The following is a 26,147-nucleotide window of genomic DNA, read 5'->3' on the forward strand; positions in this document are numbered from 1 at the left end:
GTGTGTGTGATTGAGTAGATTATCTGTGGTGTGTGTGTGATTGAGTAGATTATCTGTGGTGTGTGTGTGTGATTGAGTAGATTATCTGTGGTGTGTGTGTGTGATTGAGAAGATTATCTGTGTTGAGTGTGATTGAGTAGATTATCTGTGGTGTGTGTGTGTGATTGAGTTGATTATCAGTGTTGTGTGTTATTGAGTAGATTATCTGTGGTGTGTGTGTGATTGAGTAGATTATCTGTGGTGTGTGTGTGATTGAGTAGATTATCTGTGGTGTGTGTGTGTGATTGAGTAGATTATCTGTGGTGTGTGTGTGTGATTGAGTAGATTATGTGTGGTGTGTGTGATTGAGTAGATTATCTGTGGTGTGTGTGATTGAGTAGATTATCTGTGGTGTGTGTGATTGAGTAGATTATCTGTGGTGTGTGTTATTGAGTAGATTATCTGTGGTGTGTGTGATTGAGTAGATTATCTGTGGTGTGTGTTATTGAGTAGATTATCTGTGGTGTGTGTGATTGAGTAGATTATCTGAGTTGTGTGTGATTGAGTAGATTATCTGTGGTGTGTGTGTGATTGAGTAGATTATCTGTGGTGTGTGTTATTGAGTAGATTATCTGTGGTGTGTGTGATTGAGTAGATTATCTGTGGTGTGTGTTATGGAGTAGATTATCTGAGTTGTGTGTGATTGAGTAGTTTATCTGTGGTGTGTGTGTGTGATTGAGTAGATTATCTGTGGTGTATGATTGAGTAGATTATCTGTGGTGTGTGTGATTGAGTAGATTATCTGTGGTGTGTGTGATTGAGTAGATTATATGTGGTGTGAGTGTGATTGAGTAGATTATATGTGGTGTGAGTGTGATTGAGTAGATTATCTGTGGTGTGTGTGATTGAGTAGATTATCTGTGGTGTTTGTGATTGAGTAGATTATATGTGGTGTGTGTGTGATTGAGAAGATTATCTGTGGTGTGTGTGATTGAGTAGATTATCTGTGGTGTGTGTGTGATTGAGTAGATTATATGTGGTGTGAGTGTGATTGAGTAGATTATCTGTGGTGTGTGTGATTGAGTAGATTATCTGTGGTGTTTGTGATTGAGTAGATTATCTGTGGTGTGTGTGATTGAGTAGATTATCTGTGGTGTGAGTGATTGAGTAGATTATCTGTGGTGTTTGTGATTGAGTAGATTATCTGTGGTGTGTGTTATTGAGTAGGTTATCTGTGGTGTTTGTGATTGAGTAGATTATCTGTGGTGTGTGTGTGATTGAGTAGATTATCTGTGGTGTGTGTTATTGAGTAGATTATCTGTGGTGTGTTATTGAGTAGATTATCTGTGGTTTATTAAATGTTCTGTTTCTGTTTTACAGAGAAGTTTGAGGTTGTGGGTCCAGATGCTCCTGTTGTCGCTACAGATGGTTCTGATGTTGTTCTGCCGTGTTCTGTTCGACGCTCGGATGGTCATTCCAGTCTGAGTGCTGTGGATTTGAACATTACGTGGACCAGATCAGACCTGGGAGGTGCTGTAGTTCATTTCTATGGAAGTCATAAAGACATGAACACCAGTCAGAGTCCTGATTACAGAGGGAGAACAGCTCTGATTAAAGAGGAGCTACAGAACGGCTCCGTCTCACTGAGACTGAGTGAAGTTAAAGTTTTTGATGACGGACAGTACAGATGTCGTGTTGACTCTGAATACTGGGAGGATGAGGTCTCTTTTGATCTGAAAGTTGAAGGTAAAAGTCGTTCCGTTTATATTATATTTAAAATAAAGCTTATTAATTTAGTAAATGTTCATGTGAAAGGAAGTGATGTCACACTCACTCGTATTTCATTTCCTTAATCCACAGTTATTGGAGAGCGTCCAGTGATCACCTTGGAGAGCTATGATAGGAAATCAGAGGAGTTCAGTTTACTGTGTGAGTCTAAAGGCTGGTTTCCTAAGCCTGATCTTCAGTGGCTGAACAGTAGAGGAGAAATTCAGACTGCAGGAGTTACAGAGTCACAGAGACACGCTGAGCTGTTCAGTGTGAAACGACGCTTCACTGTACATAAGAACAACATCGACACGTTCCTCTGCAGAGTCTCACTGGGAGAACACTGGAAGGAGGACGAGATCAAACCTAGTGTCTTCTATGGTGAGTTACTCCACACAGCGGAAAACACTCTGAATCAGCACAAGAACTCTCTGAACTCTCCAAGAAGGAGCTGTTTTAAAATGGTGTATATATAATTCATTAATTTAGACTTATTTATTTATTTATTTTCTTAAATTAAATATTAAAATATTTAATTTACAAATTCAACTCAGTTTTCTCCAAATATCCACCTGTTAAGGCAGCATTTAAAACACGTCCAAAGCAGAAAGAGCATGTAGAGTCAAATAACATACAGTACTGAGGAAAAGTCAGAGACCACCCTTTCTCCTGTGTTTAATTTCCAGTAGGGGGCGACTCAGTGCACATTTTTAGAGACTGGGTTTGTGAGAAGATGCGCAGTGGAAGTGAAGAGAGTCAGATTTCATGGTACAGAATATGATAATGAGAATAGTTTGTGCTGCTCTGTTTAACACGTTACACACATTCCTAAAGTAATGACCATCAGTGGCTCTAAGAACTGGACACACCTGGTTTGGTCAGCTGACCTTAGACGGCCGATTAGCCCAGCTGTTTAAAGTGGCCAGGTTTCTCAGTTGTGTTCAGTAATGAGGGAGGTGCTGATACGACTTCTCCTCTTCTGATACCGATACTGGATTATTGAGTCTGGGCTGATACTGAGTACCAGGTCCAGTACTAGTTCAGTCTGACCTGTCTGGTCCTGATGTTTCTATCATTTCACTGTTTAAATATATATCCTTTGTGAGGTCAGATTGGGGTCAGCGTGTGTCTGTTAGTCAGAGGTGACTGAATGGACAGACGCAGGTGTAGCCGAGAGCCGGATGAGGAGAATTATTTCATAGCTCAGTTAATTAACGACGTCAATAAGAAAGAGAACATCACAAACACAGTGTACCGGAGTCAACCTGCACTCTCGAAAGAGACGGTTCTTCAAGGGTTCTATAGTAAAGAAAAAGTGTGAAACCAGTCGCTGCTGCAGACCTACAGGCAAATAGGCCAACCTTAGCCGACCTCAGCTGCAGATGAGAGAGACAGGGAGCTGAGTTTGGGTGGTGGTTTATGTGAGAGTTAGTGATGAATGAAAGAACGTTAGTTGTTCGTGTGAAAGTCTGAAGTTGAACAGGGAGTCAGTGACTTGTTTGGGAGCAGATTTCAGTGAGAGGAGCAGCTGGAGCTCATCGGTGTTTAAGTAGAGATACATGATGATCAGAATCATATCAGTATTTACAGATATGTGCTCTAAATGATCAGATCGGACCGATGATTAGATATGACCGACATTTCAAACCGATATTTGCTGATATTTTTATCCACAAGAGAGGAACGTGTGGGACACTGAGTTACTCTGCCATAATGTCTGTGTTTGATTAGTTTAGTCTGTTTGTAACTTTACAGAAAAAAAAGTCAGATTTCTCTGTAATGTAAACTACATAGCAGAGTAAAAACAGTGAACACTTTAATAATCATATTTCAGTGTTTGTCTTAAATGTTAATGTAGGTAAAGTGGCTCACTGAGACTCGAGTGCAGCACAGATGAGTTTATATCTTCATCAGATCTGAGAGCTTCAGTGGTGGAGTAGCGCTAGATAACACTCTGGAACATGTGAGACCAGGAGGCAGATTTACTGACTCGTTTTGTGTGGCTATAGTGATTTATTGGTCCTGTAGCAGCTTAAAACAGTCAACAGTGCTTCGTTATTCAGCCTCAGTGCTTCTGCCTTTATAGGAGTTTCTGTCTCAGAGAGCACTGAGATTATTATGAGGCACAGACTCAGATCACCAACACTGATTAAGTACTGACTGTGTTCTGATTAACACCTGAGAGAAGATCAGCTTCTCTTCACTGCTGACACTGAACTCAGAGAGAAAAGAGAGTTTCTCTGACAGTTTCAGTGAAATATAAAAACACATGGAAACACCTGCAGTGCTTTATTCTCAATGTGGTGAAAATATATAAACAAGGAGTTTAGGAGGTTTGATTTACTAATGATGTCATACTTTTCCAAACAGGTGATAAAAGCAGCAATGAACTGGTGATGAGTTTTTATGGCAGAGTCCAGTTTCTTCAGATAAACTGGCAGATGAGCCATTTTTATTAGCCTTTTCTGTGTGAAGTTTGCACTTTATGGGGTAAATAAACAGATGAAACACACCAGCACGTTTCCAGTTTACCTGAACTTGTGTGTTTATATAGAAGACTGACTGTCAGGGGTGGCGCCACACCTCCAAACATATTGTTTCCAAAATAAAAAATAGCAGCTGGCTGAGTGATGAAATGCAATTAGGCCATTGACTAAATTGCCTTTTATGTCAAAAGACTTTAATAACGTCTTTATAAACCTATTCAGAGGTTGGTAGTAACTCAGTACCTTTACTGAAGTACTTTAGTGAAATATTGATGGATTTTTACTCTCCTGAGTTTTTCAAGTCATGTTACTTTCATATCTGTTCAGGTCTTTTAGTGAGTAAAGGAATCTTTTACTCTGTTACATTTCAGCCATTCATATTTAGATACTGATTCAATTTTATCTGTTTAATTTCAGTTTGTTTTGATGGTGATATTTGTACTGCTTTGTGATTGGTTACATCTCTGAGTTTGGAGTTTCTGTATTTTAAACCAAAAAAAATCCCAAGAAGAAAAAAACAGAACTGCACAATCTTCAGTTCCTGTGCTGATAAATGCTGGATGCAGTAAGAAGTTCTACTGCAGAACTCAGTACTCTGTGTACGTACCAATCAGGTCGCTGATGTTTGGACAGAGATTTGCTCCAGGATCCATAATCAAACACACATCATTATTTTGCTGCTTCTTTGTGGTTGTTTACTGCAGCTGGCAGTGCAGGAGAGATATGAGTGTTTATGAAGAGTGAGATGTTGAAGCAGCAGGTTGTTCAGACGGTACAGCAGAAATGAGCTCTAGAAAGAAAACGTGTTGGATTCCCTCGTGACTCAGTGCGGTTCAGTTGTTTGGTGCTGCCTGAATTCAGTTGGAGTCGCATGTCAAAACCAAACTGAACGAAAAGTTGGACAGGTTCACACCAACCAAGGCGGGTCTGAAAGCACCTCCCGCTGAAATGGAGGTTCTGATTGGCTCTGCTGCTCAGTCTCACTCTGTCTGTTCGTGCTGGTCAGCGCTTCATGAAGTTTAGGGAATGCACAGTACTTTGAAAAGTGTTGGGTCAAATGCCCGCTGACCACGCAGGTTCCGGCAGCCATCAAACCACACGGCTTGCTCACATGATATAAACATGCTTTCTTGATAATATTCCTTATACATTACTGTGGTTCCCAGCCCTTATCCTGGAGGACCCCCTGTACTGCACAGTGTTTCCCCTGCGCCCAACAGGTGGTGGGGGACAGGAGAATGAGGACTAAGCTAACAAACATGCTGAAGAACCTGTCCCACCCCATGCACCGCTCTCTGACAGCACTGAGCAGCTCCTTCAGTGCCCGGCTGCGGCACCCGCGGTGCGTGAAGGAGAGATACCGCAGGTCCTTCCTCCCAGCCGCTGTCAGACTCTATAACAGTCACGGCACTCAGTAGACAGTAGTTTACAATTACTTTCCATGTGCAAGAACTCTCAACATCACTGCCACAGCACTTTACTGTGTGCAATACCTCAATCCACCATGCGTAGTATATTCACTGCGGATCACTGTCAACATGTTTACCACCATTATGTGCAATTATGTCAAGTGCAATATTTCTCCATTTATTACTGTTTATTTATTTGCTATTTTATTCACTGTGCAATACTCACTACAATACATACATTTCTACATTTCTAAATTTAAATTTAATACTTTGTATATTTTTCTTGTAATCTTTGTACATATACATATATATCTTTATACTTTTATTGTTTATTCTATTTTATATACTTGTATATTTCCTGCTGCTCTGTCTTCTGTGCTGCTGTAACACCGCAAATTTCCCCGTTGTGGGATTAATAAAGGATTATCTTATCTTATCTTATCTTATCTTATCTTAACACACCTGATCCAACTGCTCAGCTGATTAACCAGCCCTTCATCACTTGAAGTGGGTGAGTTTGGAACAGGAAAATACTAAAATGTGCAGGGCAGCAGAACTGAAGGACCAGAGTTAAGAACCTGTGATGTATTGATAACAAGGTTAGCAGTATTAGATTCACAGCATTGATATGATCCACAGATTTTTAATCTGTTATTCAGGGGATATCATTTTAGCAGTGATTGACACACAGATCCAAGTATTAAAAGTAGTCCTTTATAATGATGTTAGTTTGTTCAACGTTTTGAGCCTGTGAAAATGGAGGGACAGTGTAAAAAATAGCTGTAATTCCTAAACGGTTAATACAGTGTTTATGTTAAACCCCTTGAATTAAAGCTGGAATTCTGTCCTTCAGTCACACCTTGACTGCTTCATTTCAAATCCATTGTTCTGGTGTACAAAGACAAAATTACGAACACTGTGTCACTGTCCAAATACTTATGGACCTGACCTGTAGTTACTTTAGAACAAGTAAATATTAAAAATAATTAATTATAGCTGGTTTAGTTGAATCCATCATAAATTCATGCCAGTCATCCACATCAGCTCACCTTCAGAGATCATCACTGAACTGGTTTCTATGTGGACACTAAAACAGCAAAGATGAGAAACCATCTGCAGGAAGATCACTAAATCTTTAAATAGTCAAACAGTAGAACTTTAAATGATCAGATTAGAAGAGAAACACTCAGCAGCTACGTTTACATGCAGTCTGATAATCCGTTAATAATCAGACTAACAGCTGAATCAGAACAGAGTACGTCCATGTAAACACCTCAGTTGGAATGGGCCAGTCTGATTGAGGCCATTCTGAATACAGTTTCTGTCTGATTGGACGAGGTGGGTAATCCTGTACATAAGAAGAATAGCCACGTAGTGTAAATGCCTGTATCTGAATGGTGAAAGCGGCTCTCCCTCTGACTGGACTCACCTGATGCTTGTTATCATTTGTGTGTCCACACTGAGTGGTTCTCTGTGCATGCGTGTGATTTTGGGATCTGATCACCTGTAGCGTTCATGAAAACAGGAGATCTTCATCAGATTGTTGAGTAGAATGTGAATATAAACACCTCAGTCTGAATCTGTAATCAGAATGAATCAGTCGGGTTGGTGATCATCTAAATGTAAACACAGCCAGTGAGGGATGTTCAGTGAGAGGCTGCTGAATCATGGAGGCACCGTAGGTTTGGTGAATCATCTCAGATGTTACTGAATCCTTTTCTGAGTGCTGTTTGATTGACTACACTGGTCACTGATGCTTTCTGACACACGATAAGCAGAAGTCATGATCAGAACTGCTAAAACCTGACTTCATAAATACCATTTAGTAGTGGGTCATACTCAGCACTGCAGTAACACTGACGTGGTGGTGGTGTGTTATTGTGTGTTGTGCTGGTACGAGTGGATCAGACACAGCAGTGCTGCTGGAGTTTTTAAACACAGTGTCCACTCACTGTCCACTCTATTAGACACTCCTACCTTGTCAGTCCACCTTGTAGATGTAAAGTCAGAGACGATAGCTCATCTGCTGCTGCACAGTTTGTGTTGGTCATCCTCTAGTCCTTCATCAGTGGTCACAGGACGCTGCCCACAAGACGCTGTTGGCTGGATATTTTTGGCTGGTGGACGATTCTCAGTCCAGCAGTGACACTGAGGTGTTTAAAAACTCCAGCAGCACTGCTGTGTCTGATCCACTCAGACCAGCACAACACACACTAACACACCACCACCACGTCAGTGTTACTGCAGTGCTGAGAATGATCCACCACCCAAATAGTACCTGATCTGTGGGGGTCCATGGGGGTCCTGACCACTGAAGAACAGGGTAATAAAGTGTTCAGAGAAACAGATGGACTACAGTCTGTAACTGTAGAACTGAAACTGAATAAACGCTGATCTTTCCTTCAGGTGAAGCTGTGATTCCTGTGTAGTCTTAAAGCAGCTGTCTGTGCTACGTACCTATTTTCACTCATTAGCGCTGCTATCCAGCCCTGGTGTACATTATTAATGCACTGTTACTGCCCAGCAGTTACTGGATGTGTTTTGCACTAATGAAAACACTCAAAGTTGTAAGTAATTATGAAATGTAAGTATTATTGTTTTAGGGGTGACGAGTGTTCAAAGTCATACCGTCTGTTCACTGAACCAGGTTTATGGAGTAAGACTCTGAAATGATTATTTTGGGGGAAATAGTTTTAAATGGGTCTTTTTCCTCTTTTTTGAACACAGTATGTCATTTCTTCTTTAATACATTTCACACACAGTCTGAGAATATAAGCAGTAATCTAATCCTAGAAACTTCTGCTGCCTGTACAACACACCACACACCTGCTGACTGTCTGTTCACATGTGCCTGTGTTCATTCTTACACTTCTCTGTTTACAGAAGGAAGAGGAATATAGTAAAGAGGTAAAGTGGAGTTATTTCATTTCTTATTGTTTACTTTTACTTAATCAGAGAATCTGATACTGTATGATCCACTGAATCAGTGTAGAGCTGAAGGAGATCCACACATGTAAACAGTGAAACAGCAGAGGATCTGTTCACAGTCAGAACTGTTACAGAGCTCCATCCTGAAATGGGTGTTTGGAGATGAGGGTGAGAGTCACACTGAACATGAACAGAGCAGCAGCTCCAGAAGGGCACTGTCTGCTCCAACAACAAGACACAGCCTTATTAGGAAACAAGGACACAATAGACTTTATTCATCAAAGCTGCACTCAAATCTGATCATAAAACGAATGCCTGCAGATTTCACTGACTGTTCTGTTATTGATCTTTAGTGTATCCGTATGATCAAACTCTCGTCTGGTAGGAGTGAATAAATTTGAGTGTTATATTTAACCTGAACCTGCTTAATTTGAGGATTACTAACCAAAACTACCATCAGTATCATCTATAATACCAGTAATAAAAATAAAAATAGAAAATACAGCCCTCCACAAATATTGGCACCCCTGTTAACATGAATAAAATAGACTGTAAAGAACATTCCTTATTTCTTATTCTTTTAATCTTTCATTTAAAACACTTACCAAACCTTTATTTAAGGCAAAATGATTATTAGGAACACTTTAATTGTCAGTCATGGTTTCCTGTTTTAGTACACTGTAAAAAATCTGAGGAGACATCATCAAAAAACGTCAACATTCTGCAATCAGTTTTTTAAATAAGCAGAACTTTATTGCACAAAGTTATGTAAACTCAAAAAAGCTAATTTTAACTCAAGAGCACCAAACTCATTTAAATGTGTTTCATCAAGTAACATTTAGTATCCTCAGGACTTTAATTTAAGTTGACATGACTCACTGTTGCGAGTTGTTGGTCTGTACATACCATGTTGTATTTGCATGGTATGTACAGACCATGCAAACATAACTAATTAACTACAAATATACGTTTTTAAAACGCCACTTATTATAGATTATAATGTAGCGTTTCAGTCTGGCAAAGAATGCTGGGTATATGCAAATGAAACACTGCGCTACCTGTGACCTTCTCCCTAGACGGTGAAAAATGGATGAGCTTGTACAGAAGAAGGGTGTTACCGTGTCGGTTTGGCAGTGTTTTGGTTTCCAACCAGACGAACATGGAGAACCGTTAGATGTTAACAGTGTTGCGTGGCGTCTATGCAGAAAACTGATCATCACCAAAGACGGCAGTACTACCAATCAGGCACATCTCAGGAGACATCATCCAACTCAGCATGCTAAACTGGGTCCGGCACAAAGAGAAGGCAGTTCGTCAAATCAATCACAAGTGCTTTCGCAAAATGTACAAAGTACAAACGCAACAGTGCAAAGTGGTGAGATTGCACTACCAGTGTAAACCCGTTACACAGTGAAGGTTCTGCTGTTATTCAACACAGTCGAAAAGTCATCATTCAGAGAAACGTTACAGACCCTGAATCCACAGTACGAGCTGCCAGGCTGTAAGAACTTCAGCAAGACAGCCGTGTCTGAGATGTTCGAGCTGAAGTTGAGCGTTTGGATCAACACAGTGGAGTTTAACTCAGTGACAACTGACATGTGGTCAGTACTGCTATGACTCTGTATCCGTCACTGACAGTACACTTTATTTCACCGCAGTGGAAGCTTGGAAACAGTGCAGACTGCAACCAGTGTGGCTGGAGGTCTTGGCTCTGTACTCCAGGACTGGAAGCTGAGTGAAGATAAAGTAACCTGCATTAAAACAGACAACACTGCAAATATAAAGTCAGCCGTGAAACGAACTTGGATGGCAATGGTTAAATTGCTTTGAGCATAACCTACATCTGGGTGTGACGACTGCAGTTAAGAGCCAAGGACAGTGCAGCTCTGGGTCTGTGCTGATCGATCGTTGGTACTTTTCCCCACAGCTGGCAGAAGAAGGGGACCTCGATAAAAGCTCAGCTCATAACTGCAGCTCCCTGAACTTTCCCTTATTTCAATACAGACTCATGAGAAGGAATAATTATTGAATAAACAAACAAATGAACAAACAAACAAACAAACAAACAAACATCTTAAATGTTGTTTATTTAAATGCAATTTTTATTATTATTTAAAACAAACAATATTAGAATGCATGAATGTGTGCTCTTTAATAAATAACTATTAAATAAAAATTATATTTATAGAAAAAGAGATAAACAAGTAAACAGCTAAACAATTATTTACTTATATATTTAAGAAATAATGAATATTTATTTACCATTTTTGTGGTAAAGCAGCATTGTGCCACACGCTGGGGCATAATTGAGCAGGCCCAAGCAATTGGATGTGTCCTAGCTGCTGACCGACGTGCACAGCCACTGACCGGTCAGGACCTTGATGTGCTGGAAGCGATGAACAAGGCTCTTAAGCCAGTTGCAGACTTCACTGATGTTCTGTCAGGAGAGGATTTTGTCACCATATCATTGCTTTTCCCAGCACTTCTGCTTCTGAAAAGCGACGTATTGAGTGAATCAGAAACAGACGCACAGCTAATGAAGGACATCAAACGCTGGAGTTTGACTAGAACTGGAGTGAACTATGACTGCGAGTCAACCAGAAGATTGATGTGACTGCAGCACTGCTGGACCCCTTATTTCGTGGCGAACGCTTAGCTGAAGATGATTTGAGGCAGACAGAAGCTGAAGTACATACTGAAATGGTCACAATGAAGCTGGAACAGGGCCAGATAAGTGTCTCCACGAGACAAGAAGAGGATGACCCCCCGTTAAAGAAGAAACCATCGGGCAGCTATTTGTCCAAAGTAAAACCATCACGAGTCTGTTTCCCTGAAGAGGAACTACTGCTTAATTGACCCCGTATGAACAGGAAGCAACTCTTGATGGAGATGATGATACGTTATCAAGGTGGTGTACGATGATAAACGCCTGCCTGTAATGGCCCAACAAGCAGCCCATCCGAGTGTTTTCAGCACAGCTCTCATCCTAAACCTGACGAGGTTAACAGGCTTGTCTTTCTTGTGAAGAATGTGTGAGTGCGCTGACTCAGAGTAGTGAAAACAGTTCATTTTGCTGAATGTACAATTTTTACACAATACTCTGTTAATTTCCAGCATATTCTGTGATGATAGTCGGCTGTTAAAACAATCCAACAGAATGTTTTTTGTCATAGTTGAGGCTCCTAATTTGAACTTCATGATTTACTGCTATAAATCTAAATAAAGTCTTTCTGTCTGATGCCGACTGAATTAAACTGCTGTAGTCATGAGTGCAGAAGTGCTTATCGGTAACAGATGAAAAACAAATGACAATATTTGTGCATGAAACAATCTAGGCTGTTAAAGACTAAGATAATAATACGAATCATAATCATAATCATAATATACCATAATAATTATACTACTAAATAATAATAATAATAATAATAATATAATAATAATAATAATTATTATTTATTATTATTTTGTATTATTATTATTTCTTCTTTAACATAACTTTGTTTTTTTCCAGAATTAAGATTCACTGCTATAATTCTCCTTTGCTGTTCCACTGAGACGCAGCAGTTCACTTACATAGGCTGCAGTAAAATGATCACGTGTCTGAAACAGATGAAAGACTCTGGCTGGGTTTTCTTCATAAATAAATTTTTTACATGATAATATCGTTTATCGTGATAATTCTGGAGATCATTTGTCTAAATCTACATTATCGCCCAAGCCTAATGTGTTCTCCAGTCTCATTATCCATCATAGGAGAGACTCAGATCTGTTATCTTTGCAAAGGGAGGCAGCACAAAGTATTAAATGAAGGGGTGCCAACAGTTGTGACACTGATTTAGGTATCACCTTCAGTCATTGTTCTTCAAATAAATGTTAGACTTTTGGTAATATTTTGCATGAACAATGAAAAAGATCAGCAATAAAGAATGTTTTTACAGCTTGCTTTGCTCCTGTTTACCAGGGGTGCCAATATTGTGGAGGGCAGTGTAACAGTAGAAACGTGGATGTACTTTATTACATGAACACTGGTATAAACTCACACTGCAGCTGTTACAGGTTCCTTTTAAGCCCATATTACACTGTGTTTTAGTTTATAGTACTGACTCCGCCCACAACATAAACACTACAGAACACAGCTGGAGCGTTCTGCTCTCTTCAAACTGACACGTTCTGTTTATTTCATATTTTATTGTTTCCAGTGGTCGTAATTTTAACACTATAAAGTTTGGTCAGTAGGGGGAGCTGTGCACTCACTGCTCAGCCTCAAACTCTACTTAAAGCACAGTCATTGACTCACAGCTGCTGAATGCTGATGTTTTATAGGCTTCCTGCTGAAACACATCTGCATGAGTTACGTCGTGCTTCATGTAAATGATATGTTTATGAAGGTAAATTGAGGCGTGTCTGCTAATTATATGTAAATGAGGTACTCGTGTGCAGGCGCTTGTTTCCACCTCTGAAGATTCATCAGTTGAGCTCAAATCAGAGCTTGTCTCTGTTTTCTTACTCCAGTTTCCTGAATCAGATTCAGAGTAGTCTGTCCTTCATTCAGGGCGGTCAGATCTGAGCTCTTCTCTACACAAGTTTGATGAATAAGGACACAATGTGAATGATGTCCAGCACTGTTCTTTACACTGCAGTCCACTCAGGCAGTCTGAGAATGAATGAGCATTGTGAGGTCCTGCCTGTGTGGATCAGAGCTCTTTTAATGATGGACAGACTCTACTGAAGCTCTACCAGCTCCTGTCTGTGGAGGATTAGTAGGTTAGTAGGCAGGTTAGTTGGGGTTCTTGTGAAATGTGTGATGAACCAAGTAGGGCAGTTTTCTCATCATGCCCTGTGAAAATAATAGCTTTGGAGTCCAGTAGAACAATTATTCTCAAAGGAATATTACACTACTTTATTATAGTAGCCCTTTGGATTATTAGGATACTGTTTATATTATTAACAGGTGGTCAGTATCTGTACTGGACTACATTTTAAAGTGACCCTCTCAGCCCTGTTAGTCACACTAGTTCATACAGTCTGTTCGCTGAACCAGGTTTATGGAGTAAGACTCTGAAATGATTTCTGCATGTTTATGTTCCTCATTAATAATGTGGAGAAATATTTTTAAATTGTTTTTTTGGAAATCTAAATATTGTATGTAAATATTTTCTTTAATACATTTCACACACACAGTGTGAGAATATGAACAGTAACTAACTCTACAAACAGCTGCTACCTTGAAAACAGATCAACACCTGCTGATTTTCTCTTCATGTGTGCTCGTGTTCATTCTTTATCTTCTCTGTTTGCAGCAGTGGAAGAACTGAGAAGAGGTAAAGTGGAGTTTTTATTTTCTTACTGTTTACATTTGTTTAACCAGAGAATCTGAAGTTTATCTGATACTGTATGATCCACTGAATCAGTGTGGAGCTGAAGGAGATCCACACATGTAAACAGTGAAACAGCAGAGGATCTGTTCACAGTCAGAACTGTTACAGAGCTCCATCCTGAAATGGGTGTTTGGAGATGAGGGTGAGAGTCACACTGAACATGAACAGAGCAGCAGCTCCAGAAGGGCACTGTCTGCTTCAACAAACTCCCTGTGAATGATGTCCAGCACCAGTCCTTACATTCCATATCTCTAATCATTTCAGCCAGACTGATAGCTTATCATTACTTTATAATCAGAGTCACTTTATTTCACCAAGTGTGTTACTTGTACAGGGAGTTTGTCTTGGTGAGTCACAGATGTGTGACATGTGACATACTGAACAGAGCAGACACACAGACTGATAACAAGAATTAAACTAAGAGACAAATAAAATAAAAAACAATAATAAAGAGCTGATGTGAAATGAGCTAAAGAGATGTGTGGATATCTGTAAATATGCTGATATAAATATCTATACATATACAGGTTTGAGTGGACAGAGACTGTAATAACTATTATATACAGAATTTTACAGAATGGTATTAATATTTGTATAGTTATGGAGGAGTTACTGTAGTACAGTGAGGAGGTTTGATGGTCAGTGTAGTGAGTGTCCACTGTGGTTAATGAGCTGCAGCTCTGGGGAAAAACCTATTAGCATGTCTGGTTGTGCTGGTTTTGATGGCCCTGAATCTTCTACCAGAGGGGTGAGTCTGAATGAGGTGATGTCCAGGATGAGAGAGGTCAGCTGTAGTTTTGCTGGTGTGCTTAGTCATCCTGCTGTGGATGTCCTGAAGCTTTGGCAGATACATCCAGTGACCCTCTCCACTGTCCTGATTAAGCTCTGGAATTCTGTGGTAGTGGTGAATGATGTGAGGACGGACTTGATGATCGCTGGGTAGAACTGGATCATCAGACACTGCGGGAGGTTGAATTTCTTCAGCTGTCTCAGAGGCGAGAGAGCCAGGGTGGGGGAGGTGGGTTGGGACTGGGGGAGAGAGAGGCTGAAGATTGTGTGTTTAAATCTGCAGTAGAACTCATTCAGGTTGTTGTTGAGCTGGTGGTCACTCAGAAGAGAGTTTTCCTCACGTTGTAGCTGGTTCATCTTCTGGAGGACTTTACAGACCGACGCTGGGTCAGTAGCAGTCATGTGGCTTTTCAGTTTTTCTTTGCTGTTTCAATCCCTTTGTCCAAACTGTGTTTGGGCCTCTTTTAGAGAATTCTGTCTCCACTCCTGAACGCTGCCTCCTTTTCCCTCTGAAGCTGTCCGAGCTCAGCTGAAAACCAGGGTTTATCGTTGCTGTATTTGACCTACTCCATATTTGAAATGCAGCTGTCCTCACAGAAACCCATATATGATGTCACAGTATCTGTGTATTCATTAAGTTCGTCTGGCGCCTCTTCAGAAACAGTCCAATTTGTTGGACAAGCTTGTTGACTTTGAGTTTTTGCCTGTATGTTGGGATGAGGTGGACGAGACTGTGGTCAGAATGACTGAGAGCCGCGTGCATGACGGCACAATGAGCATTTTTAACAGTGGAGTAGTAATGATCTACTGTTCCCTTCTCTTGTGCACAAGTGACATGCTGTGTGTGCTTCAGCACTTTCCTCGTTGTGTTTATGTTTACGCTGTCAACGTCTCTCAAACTGATAAGCAGCGAATCTGGATTCTCTCTTTCTACTATTCTTATCTAATCAGCCAGCAGTTTCCACGCATCTCTCATACGCCTTTCCAGTGTAGCATAAACACTGACCGGTGTGAAAGACGAAACCTCTCTTGGAGAGTAGAATGATTTGCAGCTGAAGAACAGTGAAAACCTCTAGGTGCGTGATTTTATCAGTACTGTGACGTCTTCACACCAGCGTTTGTTGATGTAGAAGCAGATTCCTCCTCCCCTGGTTTTGCCAGTTAGCTCCACATCTCTGTCTGCTCTGTGCAGCTGGAAGCCGTGTAGGTCCAGCGCGCTGTCTGGGGTCAGATCAGGAGGTCAGGTCTCTGTAGAGCAGAGGGCAGATGAGGGTGAACAGTCACTGCTGGTTTTGTTGGTTATATTTTGAGATAACGTGTAAAAACAAATGCTGACTTAAAAAATCAGGACGTCGTCTTTAGAATAAGTAACATATTCAGATGTAGTGACTCCAGAACAGATAAAGACTGTTTATCTGAAGTTTCCACAGAGCTGCTGGTTTTTCTTCTCAGATTTTTTTTCATTGTAAGTAAAATATTATGTGGAACTGTAAGATGTTAAAGTCCTTTAAGCTGTAGATTTTTTACAATCAAAATACTACATATTTCAGTATTTCACTCTCTCTCTCCCTCCCTCACTCACATATACTCTCTCACTCTCACTCTCTCACTCACATACACTCTCTCTCTCTCTCTCTCACTCACACATACTCTCTCACTCTCTCTCACTCACTCACACATACTCTCTCTCTCTCTCTCTCCCTCACTCACACATACTCTCTCACTCTCTCTCACTCACACATACTCTCTCTCTCTCTCTCCCTCACTCACACATACTCTCTCAGTCTCTCACTCACACACTCTCTCACTCACACATACTCTCTCTCACTCTCTCTCACTCACACATACTCACTCTCTCTCTCTCTCTCTCCCTCTCCCCCTCACTCACACATACACTCTCTCTCTCTCTCTCTCTCTCTCTCCCTCACTCACACATACTCTCTCAGTCTCTCACTCACACATACTCTCACTCTCTCACTCACACATACTCTCTCTCACTCTCTCTCACTCACACATACTCTCTCTCTCTCTCTCTCTCCCTCACTCACACATACTCTCTCAGTCTCTCACTCACACATACTCTCACTCTCTCACTCACACATACTCTCTCTCACTCTCTCTGACTCACACATACTCTCTCTCTCTCTCTCTCTCTCTCCCTCACTCACACATTCTCTCTCTCTCCCTCACTCACACATACACAAACAGAAATAAGAGAAAGATAATAATCTAGATTACAGTAGAGCACTAGAAATGAAGTTATTCACAGGATTAATAATCAATAAAGGGAAAAGGAAAATAAGAGTCAACACATTTCAGAATGTTATTGTTGTTATTTTAGAATATTATTTGATGTTATTTAATCCTTCTGTGAAAGAAGGATAGACTCCTTCTAATCTTAGTTTTAATCTTCATTAATCATTTGTTAATATTAAAATGTTATGTATTTTATTACAGACTCTCAGCCATTTGTCTTCGATATATGCATAGATATATATTACTTCTTTAAATCTGTTTTTTAGCTTCATCATCCCATCAGTGATAACACGCATTGAGGAAGTCAGAGGAGAAGCAGAATGATGACTCTTCAGTGGAGATGGGTTTGCTGAATAAAACAGGCCTACAGGACTCTTAGAAGAATATAACAGATGTCTGAACTCTTCCTGTTTTTACTGTCTAATATTTTAATTATTTTTACTGTCTGAAATGTTTTAAGGCTGTTTTTCTATTTGAACCTTTTCAGTGTTTTATGTCGACTCAGATCTCTGAGTCATGGTTTTCAGTTTATATGTGAAAACATGAAGCTCAGAATCTCAGCCTCTCACAGACACACACACACACACACATACCAACACACACTTACACACACACCGACACACACACGCACAGACACAATCTTATTACACACACCACACACACACACACACACACTCAGTCTCTCTCACAGATACACACACCAACACACACACACACATACATATACACACACACACACCAACACACACACACATACACACACACACACACACACACATAAACACACACACACAGACACACACACACACAGACACAATCTTATTACACACACACTGACACACACACACAATCTTATTACGCACACACACACACACATACACACACAATCTTATTACACACACACACACACACACTGAAGGTCATTAAGATGAACTCTCACCATCACACTACACAAACCTGTTCCCTCTCAACTCTTTCCATCACTGTTTCTCTTTACTTCCTAAAGCTCAGTCTAACTCCACACATGATGGACTGTACATACAGATCATACTGCATTTACACAAACTGCTCTGCTGTGTTTCTGCTGCAGTTTGTAGTGCTGTAAACTAGAGGTGGGCAATTTGGCAGAAATATCACATCATGATACTTAAAGATATTTTCACTATACACAATATGAATTACAGTGATTTGACACAGACTCAGTTCACTAGTAGAGTCATAGTTAAAACAGCATACAGTGAATTATATTCTACATTTCCCACAGTGCACTGCTCTAAATCCAGTTAAACAGGATTGATTATGCTCTCTTTATGATGAAACATGCAGCTGGTCTTTTTTCTTTAATTACAGATTATATCCATCATATACCCAGCAAGGTGTTTATCACAATAACAAAATGTATTATTTAGTGTATCTTGTATGTTCTGCATGTGTTCTTGCTCTGTATGAAGATGTTTTTAAAACCAGATGTTCCAAACTCTGCTGCACAGCTGATGATGATGAATGAAAGTGATTCTGATGGTGAACAGCAGTGCAGCATGAATGACCCTTAGATTCAGCTGAGTGTCGGTATTTATGCCAGAGCTCCAGCAGCATCAGGCTTCATTACACACTTCACCACTAGAGGGAGATAAAATCTTACTGCAATGGAAGACCTGCCTCTGTCTGCCTCTGTCCTTATGCTCTCTATCATTATGGTAATGAATGTGAAAACAAAAAGAAACAAAAAAGTGTGTGTTGAAATGTGATCAGCCTCTTATTGTTACATATTATTTTACTTTTATTTTTAATTTTTCTTTTATATTTACTAACTCATTTATGATCTGTTACATGTTTGAAGCCAATAAAACGGATGGTAAGATGATTTGAATGTTTCTGTCTTTCACTGCTGATCTGTGTTTTGTCGCTTCTCTTCATTTGAATCCAACAGAACAGAGTTTCTCTCTCTTTAAACCCTCAGCTGATCCTCTTACTCTGATCACAGTTTCTCTCTCTTTAAACCCTCGGCTGATCCTCTTACTCTGATCACAGTTTCTCTCTCTTTAAACCCTCGGCTGATCCTCTAACTCTGATCACAGTTTCTCTCTCTTTATACCCTCAGCTGATCCTCTTACTCTGATCACAGTTTCTCTCTCTTTAAACCCTCGGCTGATCCTCTTACTCTGATCAGAGTTTCTCTCTCTTTAAACCCTCGGCTGATCCTCTTACTCTGATCACAGTTTCTCTCTCTTTAAACCCTCGGCTGATCCTCTTACTCTGATCACAGTTTCTCTCTCTTTAAACCCTCAGCTGATCCTCTTACTCTGATCACAGTTTCTCTCTCTTTAAACCCTCAGCTGATCCTCTTACTCTGATCAGAGTTTCTCTCTCTTTAAACCCTCAGCTGATCCTCTTACTCTGATCACAGTTTCTCTTTCTTTAAACCCTCAGCTGATCCTCTTACTCTGATCTCAGTTTCTCTCTCTTTAAACCCTCGGCTGATCCTCTTACTCTGATCACAGTTTCTCTCTCTTTAAACCCTCGGCTGATCCTCTTACTCTGATCACAGTTTGTCTCTCTTTAAACCCTCGGCTGATCCTCTTACTCTGAACAGTTTTTCTCTCTTTAAACCCTCGGCTGATCCTCTTACTCTGAACAGTTTTTCTCTCTTTAAACCCTCAGCTGATCCTCTTACTCTGAACAGTTTCTCTCTCTTTAAACCCTTGGCTGATCCTCTTACTCTGATCACAGTTTCTCTCTCTTTAAACCCTCAGCTGATCCTCTTACTCTGATCAGGTTTTCTCTCTCTTTAAACCCTCAGCTGATCCTCTTACTCTGAACAGTTTCTCTCTCTTTAAACCCTTGGCTGATCCTCTTACTCTGATCACAGTTTCTCTCTCTTTAAACCCTCAGCTGATCCTCTTACTCTGATCAGAGTTTCTCTCTCTTTAAACCCTCAGCTGATCCTCTAACTCTGATCACAGTTTCTCTCTCTTTAAACCCTCAGCTGATCCTCTTACTCTGATCAGTTTCTCTCTCTTTAAACCCTCAGCTGATCCTCTTACTCTGATCAGTTTCTCTCTCTTTAAACCCTCGGCTGATCCTCTTACTCTGATCAGAGTTTCTCTCTTTAAACCCTCGGCTGATCCTCTTACTGTGATCACAGTTTCTCTCTCTTTAAACCCTCAGCTGATCCTCTTACTCTGATCACAGTTTCTCTCTCTTTAAACCCTCGGCTGATCCTCTTACTCTGATCACAGTTTCTCTCTCTTTAAACCCTCGGCTGATCCTCTTACTCTGATCACAGTTTCTCTCTCTTTAAACCCTCAGCTGATCCTTTTACTCTGATCACAGTTTCTCTCTCTTTAAACCCTCAGCTGATCCTCTTACTCTGATCACAGTTTCTCTCTCTTTAAACCCTCAGCTGATCCTCTTACTCTGATCAGAGTTTCTTTCTCTTTAAACCCTCAGCTGATCCTCTTACTCTGATCAGAGTTTCTTTCTCTTTAAACCCTCGGCTGATCCTCTTACTCTGATCTCAGTTTCTCTCTCTTTGAACCCTCGGCTGATCAGCTTTTCTCTCTCTTTAAACCCTCGGCTGATCCTCAAACTCTGATCACAGTTTCTCTCTCTTTAAACCCTCGGCTGATCCTCTTACTCTGATCACTTTCTCTCTCTCTTTAAACCCTCGGCTGATCCTCTTACTCTGATCAGAGTTTCTCTCTCTTTAAACCCTCGGCTGATCCTCTTACTCTGATCACTTTCTCTCTCTCTTTAAACCCTCAGCTGATCCTCTTACTCTGATCAGAGTTTCTCTCTCTTTAAACCCTCGGCTGATCCTCTTACTCTGATCACAGTTTCTCTCTCTTTAAACCCTCGGCTGATCCTCTTACTCTGATCACAGTTTCTCTCTCTTTAAACCCTCAGCTGATCCTCTTACTCTGATCACAGTTTCTCTCTCTTTAAACCCTCAGCTGATCCTCTTACTCTGATCACAGTTTCTCTCTCTTTAAACCCTCAGCTGATCCTCTTACTCTGATCAGAGTTTCTCTCTCTTTAAACCCTCAGCTGATCCTCTTACTCTGATCAGAGTTTCTCTCTCTTTAAACCCTCGGCTGATCCTCTTACTCTGATCAGTTTCTCTCTCTTTGAACCCTCGGCTGATCAGCTTTTCTCTCTCTTTAAACCCTCGGCTGATCCTCAAACTCTGATCACAGTTTCTCTCTCTTTAAACCCTCGGCTGATCCTCTTACTCTGATCACTTTCTCTCTCTCTTTAAACCCTCGGCTGATCCTCTTACTCTGATCACAGTTTCTCTCTCTTTAAACCCTCGGCTGATCCTCTTACTCTGATCACAGTTTCTCTCTCTTTAAACCCTCAGCTGATCCTCTTACTCTGATCACAGTTTCTTTTGGATCCTCTCATAAAAATCCAAAACATGGAGAACAAGCAGGCAGAATAACCAGGGGGAGGGAATTAAAGTCTTAATGTGTATCAGAGGAAAATATGTTTGTCCACAATTTTACAAAAGAAAGCCTATTGAACTGCATTTTACCAGAATTTTTATTACAAACTACTAAAAGCAAGCTTTTCCATCTTAGCTTAGATGTTAAGTATTTATCTATTTTTTGTTTGTTTGTTTGTTTGTCATTCAGCTGTGGAGGGTGAAACATAAATAAATAAATAAAAGTGGCAGAAAATTGTAAATAAACATAAAATCCTAAATAAATAAGTACATGTTTGTTATTTATGATTTCATGTAATTCTACATTTATTTCTATATTACTGTTTTCAGTATGCTAATGAGAAAGACTAAACCTACACACTATTGGTTAATCACAGAGAAAGTAGTGTGTTTGATTACTCTTGCCTTGTTTTTTGAATCACTGCTAATACTTCAGTGATGCAGGATCAGAGCAGAGTCTCTACGCTGTTACATATAATAGTGGATGAATCAGACAGTGGACACCTGGACAGGGACTACGTCCTGCAGAGTTAGGAGAGCTGAGCAGTGAAATAGATGGGGATGAATCAGTGACCTTTCAAGATGCTGCTGACCAACTTCAGAGTCAGAGGAGACAGACGGTTTATCAAACTGAAGACTTTATCGTTATGTATCACTAACAGCCGGACGCTGACTGTGTGCAGACACGGCTCACCAGACAGACTCTGATCTGCAGACGCTGATGCTGCAGGGTCAGCGATGTCCAGCTCAGCCCACTGGAGGGTCATATTTAAATCAATGTAATTATATAATAACACTGTATAACTGTAATATCTGTCATTTAACAGAAACAAATGAACACGGCTGTTTAGTCGAACAGTGAAATCTAATAGAACCTGACAAAGTCTTCAGTTCGCCAGACTGGGATTGTCTAGGACTCTACATCCATTCTATCGACCTGCTGATTAGTAGAGTCTGGTTCACCTTTCAAACCAACCTTGACTGATTTACGTTTAAAATTAGAATTATGTTAATGCTGCCCACCTCATTAGACTGGACTGGAGGAACAAGTAGGGAAATATATGCAGAAATAAATAAAAGCAGAAATAAATGAAATATTTATTTATTTCAGTATTTCTGCTCATATGTGTATACATTTGTCCTCCATGTTCCATATTTGTCTGCTAAAACAGATAATCAGTGTTTAAGTCCACACCAGCTGTGACAAATGCTCATCTTATATCCTTCAAAGTGAATGTAAAGCTGAAGTTTCAGTTCGTCGTTACAGAGACTCTGAGCTGAGGGATCAGTTCAGTTGGAAACAGGTAGTGAGGATGAGGAACTGGAGTTCAGTGGAACCTCTTTTAACACAGAAAACAGCTGCTCTGGCTACGTGCTCCTGCAGACACTGTTTAACTGGGTTTATTAGCTAGGCTACCTAAGCATTAGCTTAGCTTAGCTTAAGTTAGCTTACATTAGCTAACAGACACCTGCAGCATAAAACAAACATAATAAAGAGCTTCTGTACTTGTTTTAGGATAAAAACATACCAAGAGGACACAGTAGATCACAGCAGGTGATTAACTAAGATTAGTATGATTAAGCCTTTTTTTCTTCTGCCTCAGTGCTGACACACAGGATTATGGGAAATGTAGGCAGTGAAAGAATCATCTACACTGCATTCAAAAGGCAAACAAACAGAGGAACCACAGCAGGCATTGTTTCATACAGACATTAGATTTGGACACAACTGAGAGCCTCAGAACACAGCCTGAGTAGAGTTTATTACATAGACTGTGTTCCCAGCTAACATTCCACTAGCTCATCAACAGCTGAATGGAGTTAATCACTCTAGGTACTGATGAGCTTTGTGTCAGATTCATCTGTCAAGTTTCTGATAAAAAATAATAACTTGTTTTAGGATCAATATCTGACAAGAGCTTGTCCTGTTTAAAGACAATAGCATGTGTCATAATACAGTTCATAGCACAACATCTGAGCACATGTTTCTGGACAATATTAATTTATTTAATAGGTGTAGCAATAAAATAGTTTGATCGTTGTTTGATTATCTCTGTACACCTTCGAAATCCATGTGGATCTGAATGTTTGACCTGATATGGGAAGATATTTGGTGTTTACTTAATCAATATCACATTACAAATAAAAACAAATTCATTTTTATGATTATATAGGGTGATTGATCTGATTTCAAAGTGCCATGTTTGTACAACCGTGAGGCGTCTAGGAACCAATCACAATCCAATTGAAAGATGGGGTCATAGAGTTTCTGACTGTCAGTGGCAGATGGCTCCCTTCAGTCTGAGAGGGAGATGAGACCCCTGAGCAGAAAGCGTTCTGTGTTCTCCACTTCAATAAGAGTGAATCCGTCACAACTGTGCAGTGTGATTTTCGTGGGCAGTGAAGCTCCAACAGCTCAGAGCGTTCGTCACTGGATGATCTCAGAAATCGCACTGAAAGAGCCGTGAGTGCAGCGACGCCTGACATGCCGTTGACTATGGCGTTGATGTTGTCCGTAAAGCTGGATGAGGTTCATATTGAGACCTTGCACAATTACGTAATAAACTTTATGCTCATTTAAACAATTTACAGTTTACTGCATTGATCTGTAATGATTTACAAGCTAAATAAATAATTTTGAAATCAGATTAATCTTTTTGAATCACCCTGTATTATAGAAATAACCCTGATAAGGTGACCTTGGAGAGATTCACACTGAATATAGATTATAGTTGATCATTCTGTGGTGCAGAAAAGGGAAACTATTGATGATCTTTTTAATGTTCCTTTGTATCTGTGATCTACGGTGAGATGGATCACTTCCTGAATGAGAAGCATAAATAGAATCTGTTTTTGGTTATGTCAGCTGTGATATTGCATTCTTATAGAAATAATATAAAAAAAAAACATATAGAATTAATTTGTTTTTGACACAGGTATCACCAGAGCCGGTTTATGAGGAGCTGGGCTACTTCCTATTTCCCGTTATATCAAAAACAGGATCGCTAAACTGCAGAGGGCACCCACGAGTGAGTCCTTAATGAATGGGAGTAAATGGAGCTCAATGGCCAAAAACGACTCTATTGCCATTAACACACATTGACAGGCATTTAACATAACAAATTCACCTTGAGGTTGGAGCTTCACTTAACCTACATGTTGCAGGGACAGAACACGAACACATTTACATCTACACATTCTATACCTCCATACCCATATCAACCTTACTTAATTATATTAAGAAGTACTGTAACACTGCACCCATGTATATGTATAATGACAATAAAGCTGAATTGAATTAAAATTCTGTACAGAATCTTATACTGTGATTTATTTATTTACCTCCAAAAAGTAACAAGAGGTACAGTAATATCAAGAGCCAAAAATATTCATAAATTCATTGCCAGGGGTTCATAGAGAAGAAGCAATAAAATCCATCGCATTATATTAAATTCTTTGATTGCCTTCAGTGCTTTCTTATTAAAACCTGACATTGTTTAAAATCTTTACGAAAGTGTATAAAATAAGTTTTGGCGAGAGACTTTATTAATATAAGAAACAGTAGTTCTGTTATATAATTTTCTTGCTTCAAACTCATCACATCTAAAATAAAATAAAACTTCAAATATATCAATCGTTATGATAATCCTGAGCTTTTTCAAGTTTCTTTTCAAACATTCTTGTGTAAATACAGATAAAACAAATGAACGATTGTTTCTTTCTCCAATCCACAGTAAGTACAGGTACAGTACCTTCATATATAATTTAAATCTTTCCAAAATGTTTCACTGGATATATTCTGTGTAATACCTTAAATGACACTTCTTTTACCACATTATTAATAAAATATTTAAACAATATGTTTAGAATTTTCCATTGTATGTTATCAAATAAGATGACCAAAAAACCCTGCAGGAGAGATCAGTTTTTATGAAAGTAAAACATAGTACAAAACACTGGATGGATATTAAACTACACATACGTAGATTTGCTAGGAGGATAGACAAAACCACACAAAGATATTGAAATGTATTCATGCTTTAGCAGTTTTTATGGCTTTTTCTTGTAAAGAAAGCTGGATTAATTCAGTATAAAGTTTCATCTCCTTTTCAAATGCAAGATAATTTGTCATTTTTCCTGAGAATATACACGTCGGAATCAATATTATGCTATTACAATGTTATTACATTTTGTAAGGTCATTTTTAGCTGGGTTGATTTAACTTTATTATATATATATATATATATATATATTACAATCTTTACAAACACATCCAAGTAATATATGTGAAAATTACCCTAAAAACAGTTTGATATGCAACAAACCCTGCAGGCAAACTAAATAAAGAACAATACAGGCTACTAAGCAACACTGCGGAGGTAACTGTGTGACCATTATGATAACACTGCTTGGTCTTTCTGTGTTTTGTTAGCACCAAGCTAAGGGCAGTGCACATTCACTTTTCACAGTGGGTTTAATTATAGGCAGTTCTGTTCAAGTTTTTCTACTAGTCCCAAGTCCACTAATTCGACTAAGATGGTGTCACATGTACATCGCAAGGCTCAGTTTCATCATCATCATTGTGTGTTGTCCTGAGACCTTCATCATCATCATATGTGTTATCCTGAGTCCATCATCATCATGAGTGTTGTCCCGAGTCCATCATCATCATCATGTGTGTTGTCCCGAGTCCATCATCATCATCATGTGT

General features: G+C 39.7%; 1 protein-coding gene across 3 annotated transcripts in view; it reads left to right on the forward strand.

The window, feature by feature from the left end:
• Nucleotides 1-17,653, forward strand: part of LOC118801197 (butyrophilin-like protein 8) — a 30,332-nt gene extending 12,679 nt beyond the window's left edge. Inside the window, exons 3-7 of one of the 3 annotated variants that reach the window (XM_036561370.1) lie at nucleotides 1,360-1,725; nucleotides 1,840-2,127; nucleotides 8,525-8,548; nucleotides 13,870-13,890; nucleotides 17,259-17,653. In XM_036561370.1, coding sequence (XP_036417263.1) covers nucleotides 1,360-1,725; nucleotides 1,840-2,127; nucleotides 8,525-8,541 — 671 coding nt within the window. In that variant the 3' untranslated portion in view covers nucleotides 8,542-8,548; nucleotides 13,870-13,890; nucleotides 17,259-17,653. The remainder of the gene's footprint in view (nucleotides 1-1,359; nucleotides 1,726-1,839; nucleotides 2,128-8,524; nucleotides 8,549-13,869; nucleotides 13,891-17,258) is intronic. The other 2 variants (XM_036561372.1, XM_036561369.1) reach the window with 2 other exon arrangements.
• The last annotated feature ends 8,494 nt before the right edge of the window (nucleotides 17,654-26,147 follow it).

Source organism: Colossoma macropomum, unplaced genomic scaffold (assembly GCF_904425465.1).
Source record: "Colossoma macropomum unplaced genomic scaffold, Colossoma_macropomum, whole genome shotgun sequence".
Taxonomy (NCBI): domain Eukaryota; kingdom Metazoa; phylum Chordata; class Actinopteri; order Characiformes; family Serrasalmidae; genus Colossoma; species Colossoma macropomum.